This window comes from Salarias fasciatus, chromosome 16 (genome assembly GCF_902148845.1).
Source record: "Salarias fasciatus chromosome 16, fSalaFa1.1, whole genome shotgun sequence".
Lineage (NCBI taxonomy): Eukaryota > Metazoa > Chordata > Actinopteri > Blenniiformes > Blenniidae > Salarias > Salarias fasciatus.
The window spans coordinates 20,910,357-20,931,894 of record NC_043760.1 but is presented as its reverse complement, the minus strand read 5'-3'; the positions used below and the strand labels follow the sequence as shown (position 1 = coordinate 20,931,894).

Below are 21,538 nucleotides of genomic sequence, written 5' to 3'. Positions count from 1 at the left end.
TTAGAGTAAGGCCACGTTAACTACAATCAGATAAAATGAGAAGCTTTGCCTTCTCCGATTATTCTATTCTATTCTATTCTGTTCTATTCTATTCTAAATTAAAAAACATTAAAAAAACACTTAGAAAAGTTTTGATGCCTCCAGGTACGCAAACCTGAGGTGTTTCATGAAGCATATGGTTGCCTGGGAGACAATGACGCTAATATTCAAACCGTGCAGCATGGCATGCTGGGATACCCTTCTCCATCATGGCGGATCAGTTGCTCGGCTAACGTCAGCGGCTAGCATATTCAACAATTGTTCCCATTGCGGCCATCTGACGCCTTCGATACAGTGACGGCGGTCACGGAACACACACTGGGTAATTATCTGCTGTAGAATGACTCGTTTCTGCAGAGCAGGAAGACGTTTTCTCTCTTGAAAGAAGTATTGTCTACATCTCGCTCACCTGCTAGCTCGTTCAGGAACACGGAGCTAACAGTTAGCATGGATGTCCTGGTTGATGGCGGTGAATGGCCGCTGAGGCCGCGGCATGTATTCAGCACGTTTCAGTCACACGATGCACCCCAGCTTCACTTGGGGTGCATGGAATAAGTACTTTGCAAAGAATACAACTAAAAAAATCTTGTTGGTGTTGTTCGGAGCTCCCGTTCATTGTATTGATTTGTGGATGCTTTGCAATGGCCGCGCGGGCCTTCAGTAGTTACCTAACGTGGTAACGAACTCTTCGTTATCATAAACTTTTGTGTATTTTGCTGATATTATCTACAGAGTATTTGGTCATTTTTACTGCAATGCCATATGACTAATTGCAGCACCGTTGAGTGTTAAGAACCCCAGGTTGAGCTCACTAAAATGTTTATTCATTCGTTAAAATGTAGTGCACCGCGTTGGCAGCCGTGTCTGTGATGGTTAGCTTTAGCATTTATTGTAGGTAACGTACGCCAGACGTTTTGGCGATGTTCTTTCAATGTTTTCACACCAGTTAAGTAGTTTTATCATTTAAAAGATGAACGAAGACTTTAGATGAACTGAGGTAACATCGATTGTAGCTTCACTGCTGATGTCTGTGTACAGTTGTCTTTTTCACGTGTTTGATTGTCAATGGCAGAACTCGATCTGTGGTTGTTGGGAGAAAGCATTTGCTGGATTTATTTGTTAGCCATGTGATTTTGTGATTTCCTATATTACATAAGAAAAATAACGTGTAACTACTTTAAAATAATATCGTTACACATTTATGTCCAAAATCATGTTGTGCTCCATTTTGAATGTGTAAATACTTGAAAGTGCGCGCAAAAGCCGATTTACTACATAGCCTCAGCTTTTATTTACATGAACCATATATTAGATATGAATCAGGTTCAAGTGCCAATTCTAAGTTATTACATTTATATTGAGTCAAAAACATTCCTGTATTTTAGTGTTAGCCCTTTTTTTCCCTTTTAGGCAACTTCAGATGCTATTAAATTTTTGAATCATTAAAGATAGATAAGCCATGATAACACGTGGTATAAAATGTCTTAATAACGCAGCTATCTGCAATATAAAGGTCCACCCCCCCACCACCAAAATCAAAGTAACATTTAGAGCTGCAAAACAAATGTACCTTGAAAATAAGGATGCGTTTTAACTGTATATGGTGTGTTTATGAATTTAAAAACCTAAGTGAATATGAACAGACAATAATTTCTATGACAGATTTTAGCAGTTACAGAGTAAGTTTTTATCAAACAAGCAGGTTTATTTACATCATGGCAGCAAAAGTGATTGCACCTCTCTGTATTTAATGAAACTCTGTAATTGTTATGTACTTTAATTTTTCGTTCTATGTGAATTACAAAATTATACACCTCTTTCAGTAGATGAAATGTTAAAACATTTTCATCCACCAATCCTGTATACTGCTTAACCCTGTGCAAAGTTGCAGGGCACTGGAACTGATCTCAGCTAGCCTTAAATTATTGTTTATTGTGAAGCACATACAACAATATTTAATGTGCATATAATTTTTATGAAATGTACAAGGACGAATAACAACCTACTGGTGTATAAAAAGTGTGTATGTATTTAAGTGACATGAAAGAAATTGTTTTGTAGTCATCTACAGGATTGTTTTGTCATTTTCTACCACTGTGTTGTTGAATATTTGGAACATGGAAGTTTAACTTTTTTCTAAATCATTGAGTATATGAATTAAGTAATCAAAGTGAATCAATTGTCAGCTGTGCTGTTTGTGATAGGTTTTTCATCTGTGTCAACAGGGTTGGAGATTTAAGCCACAATTAAGAATGCATAGATTAGATATAGATTCAGTTCATTTAAACTTTGATTTTGAGACCACAAGTCAGGTGCAGTTGAGTCACAAGAAGTACAAGCTCCAAAAAGTTCATACTTTTTTGATAAAACATGTTGGAAGTGCTGCAGATTGAGACACTTCATGTCCATGCATTAGGTGTTTTATTTTTTATAATTTGACCAGACTGTTATTTAATCAGTGGATGTGGATGACTGTCAAGGAATTGTGAACCACAAGCATCCAGTTCAGAGCGATCAGGGTATTCTTGTGATCATTCACTTTGTTTTACTGTTAGTACTTAGTAGAGGTTATCAATATACGGTGTCTCTTTTTGCTAGGATGTTATATGATTAGTGCTGTCAATTTTAATCGCGATTAATCCATTGAGGTCTGCCAATTGGGTCAAAGAAAAGAAATAGAGGATAACTGTTTTTTCCTGACATTGGGACTGATTTATGAGGATTAGATTCTTCATTGCAATTAATTTCAACTTTAAAAAAGTTAATTGTTGACAGTTCTCCATGAATTAATCACGATTAATTGCGATCAATGCGATTAAAACTGACAGCACGAGATATGATACCTCATGTCTTGTTGTCAAAGTTACATTTCTATGTTTTCCTGTATAGTGCTGGGTGAGGTGAGGAAGCAACAAGAGAGCAACGCTTTGAGGGCCTTTTATCAACCATTGCATTGACACAATGGAGTGTGCCGTGGACATTCCCTCAGGTAAGTGAAGGACAGTGATTTATTTAAAAAATGTGTTTTATTTTTAGGTTTTTCTGCTCATTATTTCACTAAAATATGAAGTATAAATTAATTTGTGTTTCTGATGTTTACAAGCCAAGCTATTTTTTGAGAACACATATTTCTTGCTTTTTCAGTCAACAACATTACAACTATTTTTAATCTCAAACTTTTAGATCCCACTGGTTATGGTGATAAGTTTCCCATCAGCTTCAATTGGAATGACTTGCTGTACTGTTTATGTTAGAAAATTGTTTTAACCTGTTTATTCAAGGCTTGTAAAATACTATTTAAAAATAATTAAGGTTTGTATGACCTGAAATCTCTGGTTTTCCTGTGTAGGTGAGGAAGACACACCTGGGAAAGATGATGTGAATGCCAAGGAAGGGACTGAGCCACCCCACAAGAAAAACAAGAAGCACCGAAAACATAAAAGCAAAAAGAAGAAGAGGAAGAAGAAGGGCGAGAAGGAGAGCAGTTCAGAGTCTGGTGCTGAATCAGAGGCAGAGCCACCACCTCCACCGAGACCGGTCCGGACCACCAGAGCCAGGTCAGAAAACTGTGCTTTAACTTCATGTTAAACGACTAGATTTAAAAAGGGAGTAATAACTGAACTATTAGAAAGTTGAAATTTCTTATCTGTTGCACTTTACATCTCATATGTATGGATGGAAAACTATTTTGTGTAGACAGAATACAGGTTTCATGAATTCTGGCCAATTTAGCCCAAAATTGTCATCAAGGAAGGCATCAAGGAAGTATTAGAAGCGCACTCATGAGTAAAAGAAATGACAGGGGTTTTTTTAATCTTTCTTTCAATTCAGCAAACCCTTGGAGAAAAAAGTCAAAACTAAAGTCGAAATAGATTGTAGAGAATAAACTGGAAATATCTTCTCTGTCCATCCCTAATGCCCTGTAAAAAGTCAGCGAGGAGAGCGATGGAGAGCGTCACACTGCAGCATGCAGTTGCTAAAGCCGATTTCCGAGTATAGCTCCATCCGTTCATCAAACTGCCTGCAAAGCATTTTGTGGAAACGGCAACATGCGCCAGCTATTTTAATCTCTAAGGTCTTATTTATTCTTGACATTGTGTTTAAACTGTATTCTTGAAATGCATGATGGGAAAAATATGAATCATTTTTTATCCTCACGAGTGTCCCTAATACTCCTGCGTAGAAGCAAGTGTTAGATCAGTCATTAATTATTGCATAGTATAGAGACTTTGCCTCTCAGATGTTTTTGTTTTTCCACCCTTCATGATTTATTTTTAACAATATGCAAATAGTCTGCATCTTTCAGACTGTAGTGCCTCTGTCTTTTTTAGTTTTACTTTTTCAGTATCATGTACTACAAATGATGCTTTTTTTTTCATGTTTTTGTCGCCGCGTAATTGGTTACAGTTAAAGCAAACATTTTCTGTTCAGGTAGTGTACCATTTTCAGTACAGCTGCAGTGTCTGGGTATTTCAGATTCAACTCATATAACGCTTTGTTACAGTTTGAATTTAAGCATTTAATTTACAGTAAAATAAAATTATAACACAGTTTCCTTTTTCTTAGTGCCAGATTGGCAGCAGCTGCAAGTGCCGGAGAACATTCTGTGCTAAAGGACGAGGGCAAAAAGGATGCAATCACAGGTAAAACACAGTTACACATGCCTTATTTATATATTATCTGGGAATAATTATTTAATAATTTGTCATTTTTAAATGATATCTTCTTCTCTCAGATCGTGGTGACATCGAGGGAGACACAAAGTCGAAAAAACACAAAAAACACGCTGCCAAAAAGAAGAAGAAGAAGAAAAAGAAGGATGAAAAGAAGTCACCGTCTCGATCTCCATCTGAAAGCAGCTCTGCTTCAGGTTCTGACTCTGAAGGTGAAGGAAGTAAAGGGGTTACCGAGGAAAAATGCCCTCCGGCTGTAACATCTGACCTCCAAGTAGCAGTCACAAGACTGGCTCCAACAGCTAAGCAAGAGGAGAAATTAGCCCCTATTCTCCCAGAGAACCCTGAAGTGTTTGTTGCAAAGAAAGAGGAGAAAACAGATATGGACGTCTCTCTGACTCAAGGGAAGTCGAGTAACAGCACTGAACCAGATGAGGATAAAACGTCGCCCTGTCTAGTCAAGGAAGAGGTAACGCATACAGCTACAGTGGAGGTGAAGCCAGAGGACACTCATGGGAATGGTGCTTTTAGTCATGCTCAGGAACTGCCTGACATCATCCCAAAACAAGAAGGCACTACCCCAAGAGATGATTCTGGCCTCAAGGATCAGGTCAGTTCAGGTCAGAAGTCGAAGATCAAAGATCAGGAGTCCTCCTTATCTCCTTCCCTTTCTCAGGGCCCGGACATAAAGAGGTCTGGGTCAGGTCCAAGTCGATCACCATCACCTCATCCCAACAGAGAGTCTTGCAGTGATCCAGTAAAAGTAGTAAAAGAACGATCAAGGTCAACCTCTAAAGGAAAAGGGGCTTCTGCAGCTCGGCCAGAGTCTCGTTCCGCATCCCGCTCTCCATCCCCGAAATCGAGGAAAAAGTCACTTTCTCCAATGGGCAAGTCTCTTAAGAAAGTCAGCCGTCGATCCCGATCCGCATCTCGTTCCTTATCGCCCAAGAAGAAGAAATCCAAGTCTCCTAAGAAATCCAAGTCTCCTCACAGACGGAGGAGTTCTCCATCTCCTAAAACAAAAGTGTCCCGGTCCCCAAAACGTGCTCGGAGATCACCCTCTCGATCTCGATCTCCAAGGAGAAGTCGAAGGTCAAAATCACGATCACGAGGAGGCACAAGACGCTCAAGAACACGTTCGCCTAGAAGAAGCGGCGCCACTAGCCGCCGTTCAGGTTCTGTCAGTAGAGCGCGTCGGTCTCGCTCTCGATCCAGGCGCCCCGTTCGTCGTTCCAGATCACGATCGCCGGGGAGGCGAGCCGGAGGCAGACGTTCCAGGAGTCGGTCTGTGTCTCGCCGCAGGAGGTCTCCGCCTCCCAGGTCCCGTCGGTCCCGTTCCCGATCCATTCGCAGGAGCAGGCGAACTCGATCGCGCTCGGTGAAGCGCAGCCGTCGCTCCAGAACCAGAAGTCCCCGCAGAAGGACCAAATCCAGAACCCCTCCCTCCCGAAGGCGATCAAAAACACGGTCGCCCGTCAGAAGGCGCTCCCGGTCACCCGCGAAACGGAATCGATCTCCACCAAGATCCAGCAAACGCTCCAGGTCACGCTCTTTGACTCGGAGACACCGTACAAAGTCACGCTCGCCACAACCGAGCAGAAAGAGGTCTAAATCTCCAAGGAAGGGTGGAAGAAGATCAAAGTCTAAATCGGTTTCTCCAGTGGTTGTCAGACCTAAATCCAGATCCAGGTCTGCATCAAGTGAGAAGTCTAGAAGCCCATCTCCCGCCAAATGCCCATCGCCCCCTGCAGTAGAAGAACAGGTAGCGTCCCCCCCCAAGATAGAGAAGATAGAGAAGATAGAGAAGATAGAGAAGATAGAGCAGGCAGCTGAAGAAAATGAAAGACCCTCAGCCCCAATAGGTAAGAGCTGTTTTTCACTGTTTTAAATTCAAATGTTTTTTCCCAATGTTAATTTTATCTCCTGAATGTCAGTCTGGGCAGTTTTTCCGACCCATCGTCTGATTCCTTTGACTCAAGTCATGTCTGTCGGCTTGCAGGTGCGTGGAGACCCATCGCTCCAGCTCCTCTTCCATGTCCAGTGGAAATCTCCTCAGAACAGCCGGAGGAGCAGCTTAATCCCAACCACGGCAATGAGCAGATGCAGCAGGTGGAGCAGATACAGCAGGTGGAGCAGATGCAGCAGGTGGAGCAGATGCAGCAGGTGGAGCAGATGCAGCAGATGGAGCAGATGCAGCCGATGGAGCAGACTACCGCCCTCAATGAAGGAGTTGCTTCCAGATCTCGATCTGTTTCTCCTGCGCCTGTGCCTGACCCTGGTCCAGAAAGATTAGATCGTTTTGAAGGCTCAGTGGAAGGAGAAGAAGAAGAAGCAAAAGCAGAAGAAGAAACTCCACTCAATATTGCCTCTAACAGCCAAAGAAGCTCCTCACGTTCAGCTTCTCCCGAAGTATTACAGAAGCAGCCCTCCAAGTCACCTTCACCTGCAGATCGCAGAAAACTTTCACGTTCAGCTTCTTCACCTCGGCGTTCAGAATCCAAGTCTGCGTCGAGAAGAAAGCAGTCCAGGTCAGTGATCTTATGTGTCTGGTAATCTTTCACACACGTCATGAATAAAAGTCTACCTTGGTTCTGTATTATTTCACTTCAAGATCCTGTATTTAAATGTCTTTTCACAATGTGAGTGTCAAAGTAACAGGAAAAAAATATTCACTTTAATGTCTCATTGAACAAAGAAACAGTTTGAATTATAAATGAAATCATGCAAGCAGTCTATAAAACAAAATGCCCTCTGAACGTTTGACTCATCTAAACAGCCACCATTGACAAATATAACACCTGCACACTCGTGGCTTTATTTCTAGAGTGGGAAATACAGTTCCACAATGTGTTCCACTTTTGTGCAGACAGAAAATTGGAAAACCTCCCCACACGAAAAACAGCCCCGGAGTATAATGTTTCCACCCCCATGCTTCATAGGAGGTATGGTGTTCTTGGGATGCAACTCAGAATGCTTCTCCCCCTTTTGCCTATCGTAGATTCACTCTTCCCAGGCCGGTGCAGGTCTACAGTTTTGTTCCTGTTGTCCTTCAACGTTGGTCTCGGCCATGTTGTAGTTTGGAGTCTATTTTGGGCTGTGGACAGGTGTCTTTTACTCAGATAACCACTTCAAACAGGTGCCATTAATGCAGAAGTTACAGGCCTGTGAGAGCCAGGGATCTTGCTTGTTTGTAGGCGACCAAATTAGTTCCACCGTAATTTAAAAATAAATTCTTCATTTTAGGTGGGCGGACTTTGACAATCTGTGTGTTTGTTTCTTTCAGTCCTGCTGTTTTACTGTTGTCATTTTTTTGGATTGTATACAAAATTAGTTTGGGTTTCTGTTCCCAGGTCTAAGTCTCCTGTTAGGAAAAGGGAATCGGTCTCCCCATCAGAAAAGAAGAAGCGACGTTCCAAATCACGGAGTCCCGGTCGACGGAGAAGATCAAGGTCCCGTTCTGCCGCACGGCGCAAGCGTTCACGCTCCAAGTCACGGACCAAAGCCCGCAGGTCTAAATCCCGCTCGCCGACACGCAAGAGACGATCACGGTCACAGAAGGCCCGGAGGAGGTCCAAGTCCACAGACAGGAATAAAAGATCCAAGAGCCGCTCCACGGGCAGGAGGAAAAGGTCAAGGTCGGGAGAGAGAAGCCGGCGATCTCGGTCTCGTTCGTCCGATCGTCGGCGAAGGTCTCGGTCGAGGGGGCGAGGGAGGCGGCCGGTGTTCCGCAGTCGATCATTTGACAGACGTGACAGGTGGAAGAGGGAACCCAGCCACTCTCCAGTTCTCATCCTCCGCAAGCAGCGCCGGTCGGGGTCCCGAACACGACGCAGCACCAGCAAGACGCCGCCGCGACTCACTGAACTGGGTAAAACTGAACGCACAACAGTTCAATATCCGAGCGCACGATTTAAATGCCATGTTTTACATTTTCTTCCTCCGCTTATGCTTGATCTTGACTTATGTACCCTTTTTGTCTTCCCCTCTTTGTGTTTCATTACACCCTTCGTTTCCCTTCTACCCTTTCCTCAGACAAGGACCAGTTACTGGAGATTGCCAAGGCGAACGCGGCTGCGATGTGCGCTAAAGCTGGAGTCCCGATTCCCGAGAGTCTCCGACCAAAAGCCATCCTCCAGCTTCCCCTGCCCACTCCGTCCCCCGCCCCCCTCTCCTTGCCGTTACCTTTACCTCTTCCAATGGGCATGGGGATGCCCAACATGCCCAACATGGGTCCAATGGGCCTGCCCACCATTCCAGGGATGCCCATGTCCAACATCACCATGAGTGCCGCCATGGCGAGCATGACGGCGGCCACCATGACGGCCGCCTTGACCAACATGGGCGCCCTGGCGGCCATGCCTCCCCTCGCCCCGCTCCCCACTATAACAAACAAGCCTCCCCCGTGCCTTGCCCCCCCAACGCCAACTCTAAATCTGGACCACATCGAGGAGGCAAAGAGGAAGGTCACCCAGCAGGCTAACATACACACCATCAAGGAGTTAACTGAGGTGAGTGTGTTGACTGGTTATTTTGCTTTGAAGCAGTGATGGAGTGTGTGTGTGTGTGTGTGTTGTGTTATTTTAGCAAACTGTTTCTGCATTTTCTGAAAGCGACTAATGCTTTTTTTCTCCCCTCCCACCTTGTTTTTGTAGAAATGCAAGATGATTGCGAACAGCAAGGAGGAGATGGCCATTGCGAAACCTCACGTCTCTGATGATGAAAGTTAAAACCGCCAAGCCCCCACGGTACGAATGAACAATCTCGGTTAATCATTTTCTGGTGAATGCCACTTCCATTTACTGTGGTTGAAGCATTTCATTCCCCACTGTTAAAACAAAAAAGTCATTTATTTGTTACTTTAGCCGAATGAACTATTTCCACGGTTTCAAAAGAGGTACAGAGAGATGCTTTATAAACTGTCTGTCAGTGTAGAAGTGTGAATAATGTCCTTAAAAATGATCTTTTTTGTAAAATATATTTGATGTTATATTATTTTCATAAAGATATATTTTTTCACAGATAATTGATCTTTGTACCATAGTTCTGGCATGTTTGGATGAATTGATTATCGAATATTTGGAAGCTTAAAAAAAGACCAGGAGTCTTGTTTGAGGAGAAGGAATGGGATTTAATAAGTTCGACTTCTTCCCACTCTTCGTTGACATGCAGGCAGATTGTATTGGTCTGTGTTATTTGTTCAGTTTTTTGGATGTTTGAAATAAAGCTGACTTCAAACTGTAATTGTCTGATTTAAACAATTGAAGTCATCTCTTGTTTCACCAATGTCAGTTTAGATGTGAACTACAGAAAAAGATTTGCACAAGCGTTGACGTTTCCTCTCTCTGTCTGCACGCACAGATGCTCCCCTAACAGTACCGAAGGAAGAAGTAAAAGATTCTTTGTCGGAGGCGTTTCCCCTCTCTCACTTTCCTCTGTGAGCACCACAGTTAACCACCGCGACAGCGCAGGAGCACCGGCACCGACCACGGCCCCACTCCGCTCCCCGCCCGGCTCTTGCTCGCAGGGCCGACACAGGCGGACTTTCACCCGCGATACCACTGCGACGGCTGGACACACGGACGTGTGTGCAGTTTTATGGCTGTACAGTGAGTGTGTGTGTGTATGTGTGTGTGTGTGTGTGTATATAGTGACTTTCACCACCAATCCCTCAGTGTCGCTGCTTTTTCCGGCAGTCACTGTCATAAAGACTGAAAACAAACCAAACTAACTAGTGGCGCAAGTATTTTTTTTTTTTTGTAAAAGTTCTTTAGGTTTCTCTGAATTTGTTCTACCTTTAAGCTTTCCTAATGATTGTGTTAAGTGACGACTGCTTCATTGTTCTGCTGTATTCCCCTTTGCCATCCGTAGGCCCTGCTTTCATCATCAAATAATACCGGTGGATTTAGAAATGGTAGATCCTCACAGCGGTTCTACCAGAAAGGATTTTAGTCCGGCAGCCCATTTTCTTTTTGCCAAGAGGGACAAAGGAGAAAAACGTGCTCTAAATGGATTTCTGTACAAACTCTGTTTACTCTCTGAAGTAAAGTTGATTTTTACCAGTTTTGTGCTATTCTTGTTCAATAGCATCCCGGGGTCGAGGTGCTGGTCAGCTGTGCGTCACTGAGTGGAGACTTGCCTCGCATTGTTTAGGAAGTGGAGGTTCGACTGTAACCGAAAACTGTTCCCAGGACCCCTTCCAACCTTTTCTAATGTTCAGTAGATTCACCCCTCTGTCACTGTAGTTAAAATTAAAAATAAAAGGAAAGTATTTTGACAAATGAAACGCTCCCTCCCAAGCAGCAATGAAATGAGGCCCTCTGGACTTGGACTACATCAGACACCTCGTCTCCCACGTGATGTGATTTTATGAGCTTGAATCTCCAGCGTGAGAGAGCCGCCATGCTGTGCATCCTGAGACAGAGTGACACTTTCTTCCATTGTGTTTCTAGGGAAGGGTACAAATTGTTGTATTGGTTGTGGGGAAAAAAAGAAATAAAATAAATGATATGAAAGTGTATGATATCATTTATGAACCTGAGCCTGTTAGCACAGCCCTGGGTGTGAGTGCCTCCTCTTTGCTTTCTAGCTAATCTTTTTACTATAACCAGGACTTTCATTTGGGATTGTTGGGTTTTTTTTCACCTCATAACATGTTTGGCTGCAAATTGCATTTTTTTCAGCATGACAGTCATAACATCTATTGACAAAATTTTTTTTTCTTTTTTTTTTGCTTGAGGAACTGAGATGATGGTATTTTGAAACGAAAAGGCGATTCTTCAAATACCAGTTTGTATTGCTTATCTGTCAGAGTTTTGGCTCTTGAGCGTCATTTCGAAGCGGAGCTGATTGAGCGATTTCCTTTGGACCTTATCGACTGTGTAGAATCATTTGTGGTATCACAGACTCTCATTGATGAAAATCCCTGCTTCACTCTCACGAGGGATTGGATGACTGGACCTCGGAATGCCAAGTTATACGATTCTTATTTTTCTTGTGTAGAAATAGGAAAAATGCATTCACATGTTCATTCAAGCAGACTGTAAATAGTGTTGTTTTTGATTAGCACTCCTTTTGCGTCTTATTGTGTGAAAGTAACAAACCTCTCAGTAGTGTTTTGGTTTAGTAGAAGCACACGTAGGGATTCATCATCCACCCTGTTGGAGTAGGAACGAGTGACTTGTACAGCAAACATTTTAATGTAGAAAGTTGCTTATGTGCCACTTGTGAAATGTTTTTTTTTTTTTTTTGTATGTCAGACAATCAGGTTCTCTGTCTTAAGCGGCTCGTTTCCAATAACTGCAGAAGTGTAGTCACTTCAGCAGACGGAATTGTAGAATATAGAAAAATACAACATCCAGACATGAAACGTCCAACAATCCCTTTTTTAATTTCGCCCGCTCGTACATTCAGCCGCTTTCTCTCGATGTGTGCTACTTCCAACATGTTTTGCTCGACTGGAACAAAGAGGAACTCGGTGCTTTTTTAGAAAACTGACTGGGAGAAGGTTTTTCATTGGAAGGGTGGGGGGGATTCTGTATTGGCGTTCTCGTACCCAGGGCTGTGGAAGACGATCCCAAGGTTTTCGTTCAGCTGTAAGCTATACTTACCGCTGTATGACGAGTGTTCAGCCATTAAATCGATTCCCTGAGATAACCTGGGCTATTTTAACAACGGAAGAAAAGAAAATGCATTTTAGGATTTCTTTTGCCATTTCATGATGACGTTGCTTGCTTTGTACAGAAATGTGTTGATGATTATTAAACACCTCCATGATCTGTTTACACTGGTCTCCTTTCACGTCCTCTTCAAGCTGACCTCCAGTCTTCCAGGGAGTGCGCGGGAAATCAGGAATTGCCTTTTCGTTAATAACCCCTTTTCCCTGTCACAATACTGGAAAGCCTCTGTTTGACTCTGTCTCAACTGAGGATTTAAATATCTTAATAATTACATCTGTCTTAGTTTCGAAGAAGATTCCTCATGATATGACACGCTGTTCATTATACATTGGAAAAATGTTATGTATATAGTGGGAGATAAAGGAAAACCATCACTTGAGCCTCAAAATGTTGAGATGAGAGTATTTGATGGATTAACGTCGCTTAAGCTGTGATTGCAGAATGAGCGATGAACTACTTAGTATTCATTCAAATGCCCGGCGGCGGTGTCGAGTGGAGCTAAACATTCACTTAAACGCCCTCAGATCAGCTCGGTGGGGGGAGAAAATATGTGTATTGCGATGAAAGCTGCAGCGTAATGGTTGAGACGAACGTGAATCGGAGACGTGAAGAGTGATGGAGTGTAGTTTACGATAAAACAAAGCCACTTTCTTAAAGGACGGCAGCGTCTGATACGGTCGGTCACCTTTTTAATCGTTTCAGACGGTGCTCTGAAGCCTTTCTCCTGGACACTTCCCCTTCTGAGCTACAACGGAAAAGAATAAATCACATTTTTTAGGAAGCCAGCATGCAAAACACTCATCTGAATGCATCACATGTTGTTCACCATAAAATTTTGAGTCCATCTTGGCGTGTTTTTCAGTAGAGATTGCGTATTCTCCCTCTTTTCTCCCACAATTCAACAGCCTGTAGTTAAATGGGGACTCCAAAACGGCCAGTTGGTGTGATTATGAGTGTGTTAGTTGTGAATCCGGCCTCTCTCTGATGGACCGATGACCTGTACGGGGTGTTCCCTGCCTCCACCAACAGGCGATCGGCTCACGCCCCTGGCGCTAAATCGGATAAAGCAGCGTCGATTGATAGATGGCGCGGCACTAACTTCAAAATAGGTAATATCACACTTGGTGTCATGCTGTTGCACTGAATTTCATCACGGCTGATGAGATAGTCGCTGGGTTAATGTTCAGTCCAGCAGCTCTCCCTCTTGTGTGATATTGCTCTTAGACAAGTTACACTGACTCTATTTATCGGTTGACAGAATTAAAAATAACTATGATTCATTTCTGTCTCCATCCCGTCTCCACCGACACAAATAGTGCCGCCACTAAACCACAAGCTGCTCATTGCTAAACAGAATGTCTTTCTGCACATTTCTTTGTGTATAAAATGCTTTGAAATGAATAGATCTTGAATATTCACACTGACTGAAAATTCTCTAGTCCAATCAGATTCTGATGCCAGACTTAATTGATGCATCATTTAATTCGACATGTGGCATTAATTTAACTAGTTTCCAGTTAACCTGGTGTGCTAAAAAGCTGCGTTGATCCTTTTAATGACACCGTAGTCTAAATGTTAACCGAGGCAGCATCGATACTTCCTCGCTCAGCAGTAAACTGTTGCCATTTTTACTCGGAATGAAAAGCTTTCACGGGAGAGACGGATCCCAGCAGCACAACCTGACTGTACAATAATATTGATTTTCACGACTGCGCGCCCATGAGTGTGTGTCTGTGTGTGTGTGTGTGTGTGTGTGTGTGTGGGCAGTTTGTGTTCGATCCCAGCGAAAGGGAAATAAAGTTAACGATGATGTTTGAAATGAACTTATGCTACTGTGCCGTAGCCCCGGTGCTTGAGGCAGTTACATAATCTGTCATGAATTGATTCAGGACAAAAAATAAACCTTGTAGTTATGAATCCCTCCTACAAGTGGTGCACTTTCACTTTGTTTCCTTTCCTCTGCTGTGGAGGTCAAAGGAGGAGAGCTGCTGTTGCCAGTCTCTCAAGTAAAACTGTCAAAAAAAAGCATATATAATTATCTTCACCTTGTAAGTCTCCTGTTTTACTTTGAATTTTAACAAACATTATCGATTCAGAACAGTCAGTATCAAAACAGACTGATAGCCTTTTATGTCTAGATCTGCTAAGAAGCGAGATTCTTTTTTTTAAAAAGCAGTTTTAGTCTCGTCTTTATCGCTAACATAGACGGGGATTAAAGGCTTTGAGCTGACGGGGGGTTGTTTTCATTTTCCTTCGCTTCCTGTCTTTTATCACTTCAGTCTGTCAGAATGATTCAGGTCACTCCTGATTTTGTTGGTTTTTTTTGTGAAGGTGATTGACACAGTTTGTTCTGCTGGTTAAAAAGAAAGAAAGAAAGAAAAAAAGCTTCAGCTTGAGGCCACATAAGCTTCCTCTCGCCTCTTGTCTAAATCCTGCTTGTTGAAACGCAGACGGAGAGCAGATGTACCGCCTGTATTCCTCCATTCAAAGTTTTATGTAAGATTGTTCGGGGATTCACACGTACAAGTAAAACTCCTGTATTATTCAGTCTCGTTGCTTCCATCCACGGGATCCAGTTTGTCCTGAGCAGAACCAGGAAGGACCGGAGCCTGACCTCGAACGGAGAGGTAACGCCGGGAGGCAGGAGACTACATATAGAACACTGATGGATATATGAGTAACATCAATGTATTTGGAAACCTTCTCTTTTAAGTATGGACTTCATTTGCATTTGTATGTGTAGATATATATCTATAATGTGATTCGGTGAGGAAAATATCATTTATGGATTAGAGGAATCATCCACGCCAGGGAAGACGATTTGGTCTCCGCAGAGCTTGTTGATGAAACGAATCTGCCTGCTCCAGTTCTCTCTGAGGACCTGCAGCTTTTGTCTCATTAATCTTTTCTTGAATGTCGACGTTCCAGTGATAACCTAATACATCTCACAAAAAAAGACAGCATTGTTTACAGCTTCCAGGATTCATGTATAGTTAGAAATATTTGTGAAGTGGTAGTTTGAGGCCTGTTTTTTCAATAAAACTGAAATTTATTTCATGTAGCTTTTAAAGGTCATGTCTGTTGCTTCTATGGTTTTAGTCTATTGCCTACTATATAAGTACTTTTTAACTCAAAATCAACTGAGATGAAGATTTTTTTAATATATGAGAGGCTTGACTTTTCTTTTTGTGCACAAAATGTTTTACTCAGTTTTAATAAAGATCCTGGATTTTTTTCCCCCTGTTGCTCTCTCTATATGACAAACTGCTTATCTGCAGGGATTTTCACTCGGCGCTGACAGAGTCGGGTTGGCTGCCGTTCTGAGTGAAGACAGCGCCGCACGGTACAGAAGAGCCACGCGCAAACACAGAAATGGAGCAATGCATATCGCCAAACGCCGACTTGTTGTTATCAGAGTATGCAAAATACCGTCTCAGAATTCAACATGCGTTACTGCTACTGAAGCGGATGGTTTTCAGTAGGAAAAGAAGACATCGGGTGTCACTTCTCTTTGCTGAAAACAGGAAAGCAAGACTTCAATTTGCATTAGCGGTCCTGTGATGGATCTGGAGGTCTACACTCATGTGAAAGTGAAAAATTCAAACTCATCAGTGGGTAAACAGCTTCACAGGGTGTCAACAACATCAAAGCAGGCTTCCATTAATCTGGTGCAGAGTCCAGGCCGCTGCTCATGCAATGGTGCTGCTGTCAATATTTTCTTGGCACACTTTGGGCTCCTCAGGACCATCTTGACATTATTTCAACACCACAGCCTCCATCAGGACTATTTCTGCCATCCTACGTCCTCTGAAGGGCATCTCCTGCAGGATAATGCTCAGAGAGCGAAAGTATTATCTCAAACCAAGAGTGGCGATCCTGCTGCAGCGCTGGGAGGAACACCCACCCATCCATCCAACTTCTGCTCCACGTCCACTCCATTCAGCTCAGGGTGTGATTTGAATGAGCAATAGATGGGTCTTCTAATGATATTGATTTATGAGCAGTGTATCCTGCCTCTCCTGTTGCCCCTTTGATTCCTACATATACACGAAAGTCTTCATACAGTAGAACGGTGCACATAATGCATCTGCTTCAACACTGTGTGATGCTATCACGTCAAAATTGGAGTAAAATCTCAGGAATGTTTCCAGCACCGTATTGAATCAATGCCCGGAGCAGTAAAGGCAGCTGTGGAGGCATAAAGGCGTTCAACGTTTGAACTCGCTGATTGTACTTAATGTGGCGGCGGCAGAGAGGAGATTAAATAAGGCTTCTCCTTTCTTTTAGCCCACCTGCCCTCCCCAATTACATTTTTTTTAGGCTGCCTAATAACAACAAATAAACAAAATATACTTACCACGACAATTCTCTTACTAAGAAGTACAAGCTCAGTATTAAACTCCGCCTTCAGCGTCCGTTGTTCTTAATTACCATGTGTGGGACCGGGGTTAGTAATCTCTGTTAGAAGCAGCTCTGTTTAAATATTCTGGGCCAATTACACTTATTTAATTCGTGGGCTGTAATTACATTAATCAGTCAGTGTCTGCATGTGTGCATGTTACACAAGCACACGCACACACATGCACGCACACACACGCAGCAGTCAGCAGTCACATCTCCATGTGTGTGTATGCGGGCTGCATTCTGAGTACCTAGTGAGTCATTGAATTTTGCAGATCAATGGCTACCGGTCGATGGATGGCTGAGTGCTTTGCAGCGACCACCCGGGTGAAGCGCTCCCCCCAACCCAGAAAACTGAGTTTCACATGCACGCACACACACACACACAGAGACTTGGATTTTTTCGGGGGGCATTTCCCTTGCTTTCCATTTTCAAAACATCCTTTTCACTCACAACACTACATCACACTCCATCAAGTAGCTGACACACACACACACACACACTCACACACACACACACACACTGGATAAGCTGATGAATTCAGTTCATGGTGAAGCTCCGGCTCAGGGACGTCGTTTCACTACAACGTCAGGCAGACTAACGAAGACAACAGAGACCAAAAAGACAAAAAAAAAAAAAAAAAAAAAAGGAGAAAAGAGGATTTGGAGGAAATGAGAGGCTCAAACCAGATAAAAGCTGACGAAAGTGAGGCGAAAAGGGGAAAAAACTTCAGAACAAAAGGGAAAATAAGATGCCTAATTTTTTTATTTATTTATTTTTTTTTGTCTGAGAAGGATTTGGAGAGCTGTCTGCGGAAGCAAATGAGCTATGTCTGCAACTGTGAGGGTCCATGTTCTGGTCAGAGGACTGAAATGAAGATTGTGACTTTGGCTGTACTTGTCGGTTCATTGTACTGTCAAAAATGTGTGCGCACACATTTCAGCTCGAGTGTGAGTGCCAGTGGCTTCAGCGGTTAGAGAAACGCATCTGTCCAACGCTGAAATAACACACTGCAAAAACAGGAAAATCCAAAATACCGTCCGCACATGATCGAAGACACACATGAACGCGTGCATCAAAATATCATGGGGCACTAAGATAGAGTCACTATAAATCCTAATTTATGGATGAGTGAGTGAACTTAATGTGTGAAGTGGAAAGTAAAAAAGGCAATTTCAAAAAATGGTTTTCATTTTTCATTTCATCATCCAATATTTGGATTTGATTGGAAAAAAGAAGCTGCACATTTAAAAAAAAAAAAAAAAAAAGAGTCTCTGGCAAGCCTTCAAAGGCATCTCACTGGTTACGGTTAATATTTATGACAAGCCAACATCTGCAGCAGGAGGACACACATGAAAACCTTCACATTTCACTGTGCTGATCATGTCAGTTCCACATGCTACTATATCCTGAGAAAATCCCATTTTACTCATCATTACCGCTGTATAAGATTTCTAAAGGTTCGAATCCTATTGGGGCTTTCATGTCACTGTCGCTTAAAATAAAAGGTAGAAGACATTTCTCATTTTCCCACTGGCCTTATCCATGACCTTCTGAGAGGAAATGAACAAAAATAAGCAGCGTAAGACTCTGCCGAGTGGATGGGAGGATGTTTGTGCGAATCGAATATCGTTGTGAATGTTTGATTACGTGAATGTGAGTGTCTCTCTTCCTCTCTCCCTCCGTGTGTGTGACAGCCGCAGGATTGTGTATTTTAGTTCCAGCCCGATGCATTCGACCAAGGCTGGGACAGAGTGCTGTTTGTCACAGAAATAGAAGGAGAGTCCATGATCGCGTCCGCCGAGATCACGGTGGATCAAGGTCAATGTGTGCATGTGTGGGTGTTTCTGCTGCTTCTTCAGGACCAGGATGAAAACCCGATGCTTTCATGACAGTTTGGTGAATGTGTGTGTTTTTCGTCTCTACAGTGGTGAAACCTGATGGCACGCTGATCCACGGGGGGACGTGACACACAGGGTTTCTGTTCAGGACACGTCATGAAATGTTTTGGGGGAAGACGACATGTTTTAATGTTACACCAAGGCAAGCAGTTCAGTCAAGGTGAGATTATGTGTGTTTGGTTTCTTTCCTTTCACCGATTAATAATCTGAGTTCAAGATGGTGCAACAACCTCTTTAAGAATAGAAACAAATCCAGTTAGTTAATGAAAATGAGGAACAAAATGTACCTAATTCAACAAATTCCCCAATGTGAGGGTTTTTAGTGATTAGGGAGATCTTTGAAAAACAAAGTGGATTCTTAATTTTTGCTTTATTTGAATGAATTTAAAAATAACTGCAGGTTTTTCATCGTAAACGCTGTTGTGACTTTTACAATGGTCAAACCACCTCTGGCAGCAGAGAGGATGTGTCACAGTCCTGTCAGGATGGAGACACAGCAGCATTCAGCTGACTGCAATCTGGAACTTAACCACTAGGTGCCGGTAAATCTTCCACACTGGACCCTTTAATCAATTCAGCCAAGTGCCTTAAGTCCCTTTGAACATCACTTGAAAGATCATGCCACATCTGCAGCCACACAGTGTATAGACAAGTACGGTGTGTGTGGATGTGTGTGTGTGGATGTGCGTGTTGTGTATCAGAGGTTTCAGTCCAGTACTCACACCTGAACCCTTCACCTGACCGCAAAGCTGTGTGTATTACGGAGTCATGGACGTTCCAGTCCATCGCACATGTTAGGGCTCACAGTCAGAATATCAAGAGTGTGTCACAGACACCACACAACGTGAGGTCATGACACCGCAAGGCCGAGCGGCGTGCATGTGTGTGTGTGCACGCATGCACGCGCTCGTCACTGACACATAGCAGGATCTAGTTCGCCGCTCTTGCTGACGCGTACAAGCATCAAGGTAGAACGGTTGTTGGCAGTTGTGTGTATGTAAGCATGCGTGTGTTTGTGGAGAAACAACCTTCAGCAGCTCACACACACTCAGAGAAGTGTCACTTCATCCTGCTGCTCCCCTCGAAAAGTGTTAAGCATGTACATGAAACCAGGTGATTTTTCAAGACGTATCAGTTCTGAATACAAAAAAGACACGGTGTCTAAACTACCTCCAAACCTGCCGTGATTTAAACAACCAGGTTTCACGCCGCGCCCACCCGCAACTGTGCTAATCAAATATTGAAATTTGCAACCAGATGATCTAATATTTATTTCTTGCCTGGGGTTGTGAGATGCTCACGTTAGTTGAGTTATCTCCTCGGTCTTACCAGGAGATCCCAGGTTTATTCCTGGATAAACTCATGTAATCTTCATCTTTTATGCTCACTCGTGTTTCCTCTCACAGGAATGACCAGAATACCTCTTCTGTTTTAGTTTATCTTTTTTTCATTCAGTCAGTTTTTTTTCCTATAAGCTTGACTGATTTTTAGATTTGTAGTGAAAACTTGAATCATTTTAACAAATCTGCGTAGGGATAGGGCTGCTTTATGAGTACAATAAATACAGAAATACAGAAACAGATAAAAAAAAACATATAACAGACTTTTGAAATAGAAATTCAACTTCTGAAAATAATCTCAATTTCAGCGTCACTTTCTCATCACCAGCACAACCACACAAGCTGTGTTTGAGCCGCACCAGCTGCAGGACCAAGCTGTTGGATTGGCCTGGGGATGAGCAGTGAGAGCGCTGGTCTCTCACTGACTTAGATTTGATTTTATTTTTAGTTTTACTCTCACTGAATATGACAGCGATTGCTTGGTCGGGTTTTGTCTTGACTAAATAAAATGTTAATCCCAGATTTGCTTTTTGACATCCATGCACTTTCTGATGCTGTAACTTTTTGCAGAACGCTGGACATTTCTCGTGATAATGTGATTTATTTTTGGGAAACATATGCAGCAAAAAAGCTATTATCTGCAACTGGTGGCGCAGCGGTTCGCACCGTCACTTGACAGTGATCATTTATTTATCTTTCATGCTTTATTAATCCGCCTGAGGAGAAATGTCCTTACCGAACTGACCCTTCGGTGGCCAGTCGCTGCATGGCTGGTGGGGGTCTTGCTGTGGGAGGAAAGCCATGCAAACATGGGGAGAACGTGCAAACTCCACACAGAAATGCATGCTCTTATTTTATGAAACTGTTCGATGAGACCAGTTTCACAGCAAAGGGTAATTGAACACTGACTTTGATATTTTATGTAATAAAATAAAAAATTCCTAAAAACTGCATGTGCCTGTTGGTTGTCAGCAGCCAGAAAAGCACTCTTGGTTTTCTACACACAACACCGGGCGCCCATATTCCATCCAGCGAAAAGGTGACAAGGACATTCTCGGTGGCAAAAGAACTGAGATGGTTTCTGCAGCCAGAGAGGGAACGCTCAATATCCTGCCGCTTTTCTCCACGGACCGCATTTGGAACATTTTATTCACGCAAGCCAGGTGTTAAACGCTGACTCACTTTCAACAACAGCGACAAACATTTTCACTCCGCTGCCGTCCCAGGACCTTCGACAGTGCTTGTACACATTTTTATACATGACAGCTCTTTTAAAGGTAACTCGCTGTTCCCTGACATAGCAAGACAGCCAAGAAATGTATGATTTTGCCCGCTGCTGCATGCATTAGTTATGGCTTCCATGCAAAATAGATTAGATCTGCAATTTCATTGAGATGCCAAAGAGTTCTCAGCTCACATTCCTCTGACCCTCGTCCCTGTTCAATCACCCAATCAGGAGAAACACGACTCAAGCAATCAATTAATCCTGTCTTGGACATTTCAGTCA

General features: G+C 42.9%; 1 protein-coding gene and 1 long non-coding RNA gene across 2 annotated transcripts; one reads left to right on the top strand and one right to left on the bottom strand.

Annotated features, from left to right (window-relative positions):
• Positions 1-195: 195 nt before the first annotated feature.
• Positions 196-12,490, top strand: sona (SON DNA and RNA binding protein a). Its single transcript, XM_030112499.1, has 10 exons — positions 196-361; positions 2,929-3,028; positions 3,389-3,596; positions 4,606-4,682; positions 4,775-6,574; positions 6,712-7,240; positions 8,063-8,580; positions 8,745-9,220; positions 9,365-9,457; positions 10,071-12,490. Exons 2-9 carry the CDS (start codon positions 3,001-3,003, stop codon positions 9,437-9,439), a joined length of 3,711 nt encoding a protein of 1,236 aa, XP_029968359.1. The 5' UTR covers positions 196-361; positions 2,929-3,000; the 3' UTR covers positions 9,440-9,457; positions 10,071-12,490.
• On the bottom strand, positions 11,955-21,289 carry LOC115403581 (uncharacterized). Its single transcript, XR_003933224.1, has 3 exons — positions 21,279-21,289; positions 21,019-21,028; positions 11,955-12,025 (listed from the first exon to the last, which is right to left on the bottom strand). It is a non-coding gene; the product is annotated as an uncharacterized LOC115403581 (long non-coding RNA).
• Positions 21,290-21,538: the final 249 nt, after the last annotated feature.

Excerpts from the sequence above, each read along its gene's own strand:
- sona (XM_030112499.1), top strand. The coding sequence starts at position 3,001 with ATGGAGTGTGCCGTGGACATTCCCTCAG. Across the intron at positions 7,241-8,062 it reads TCGAGAAGAAAGCAGTCCAG|GTCTAAGTCTCCTGTTAGGA; the intron begins GTCAGTGATCTT and ends TTCTGTTCCCAG. Across the intron at positions 9,221-9,364 it reads CCATCAAGGAGTTAACTGAG|AAATGCAAGATGATTGCGAA; the intron begins GTGAGTGTGTTG and ends TTGTTTTTGTAG.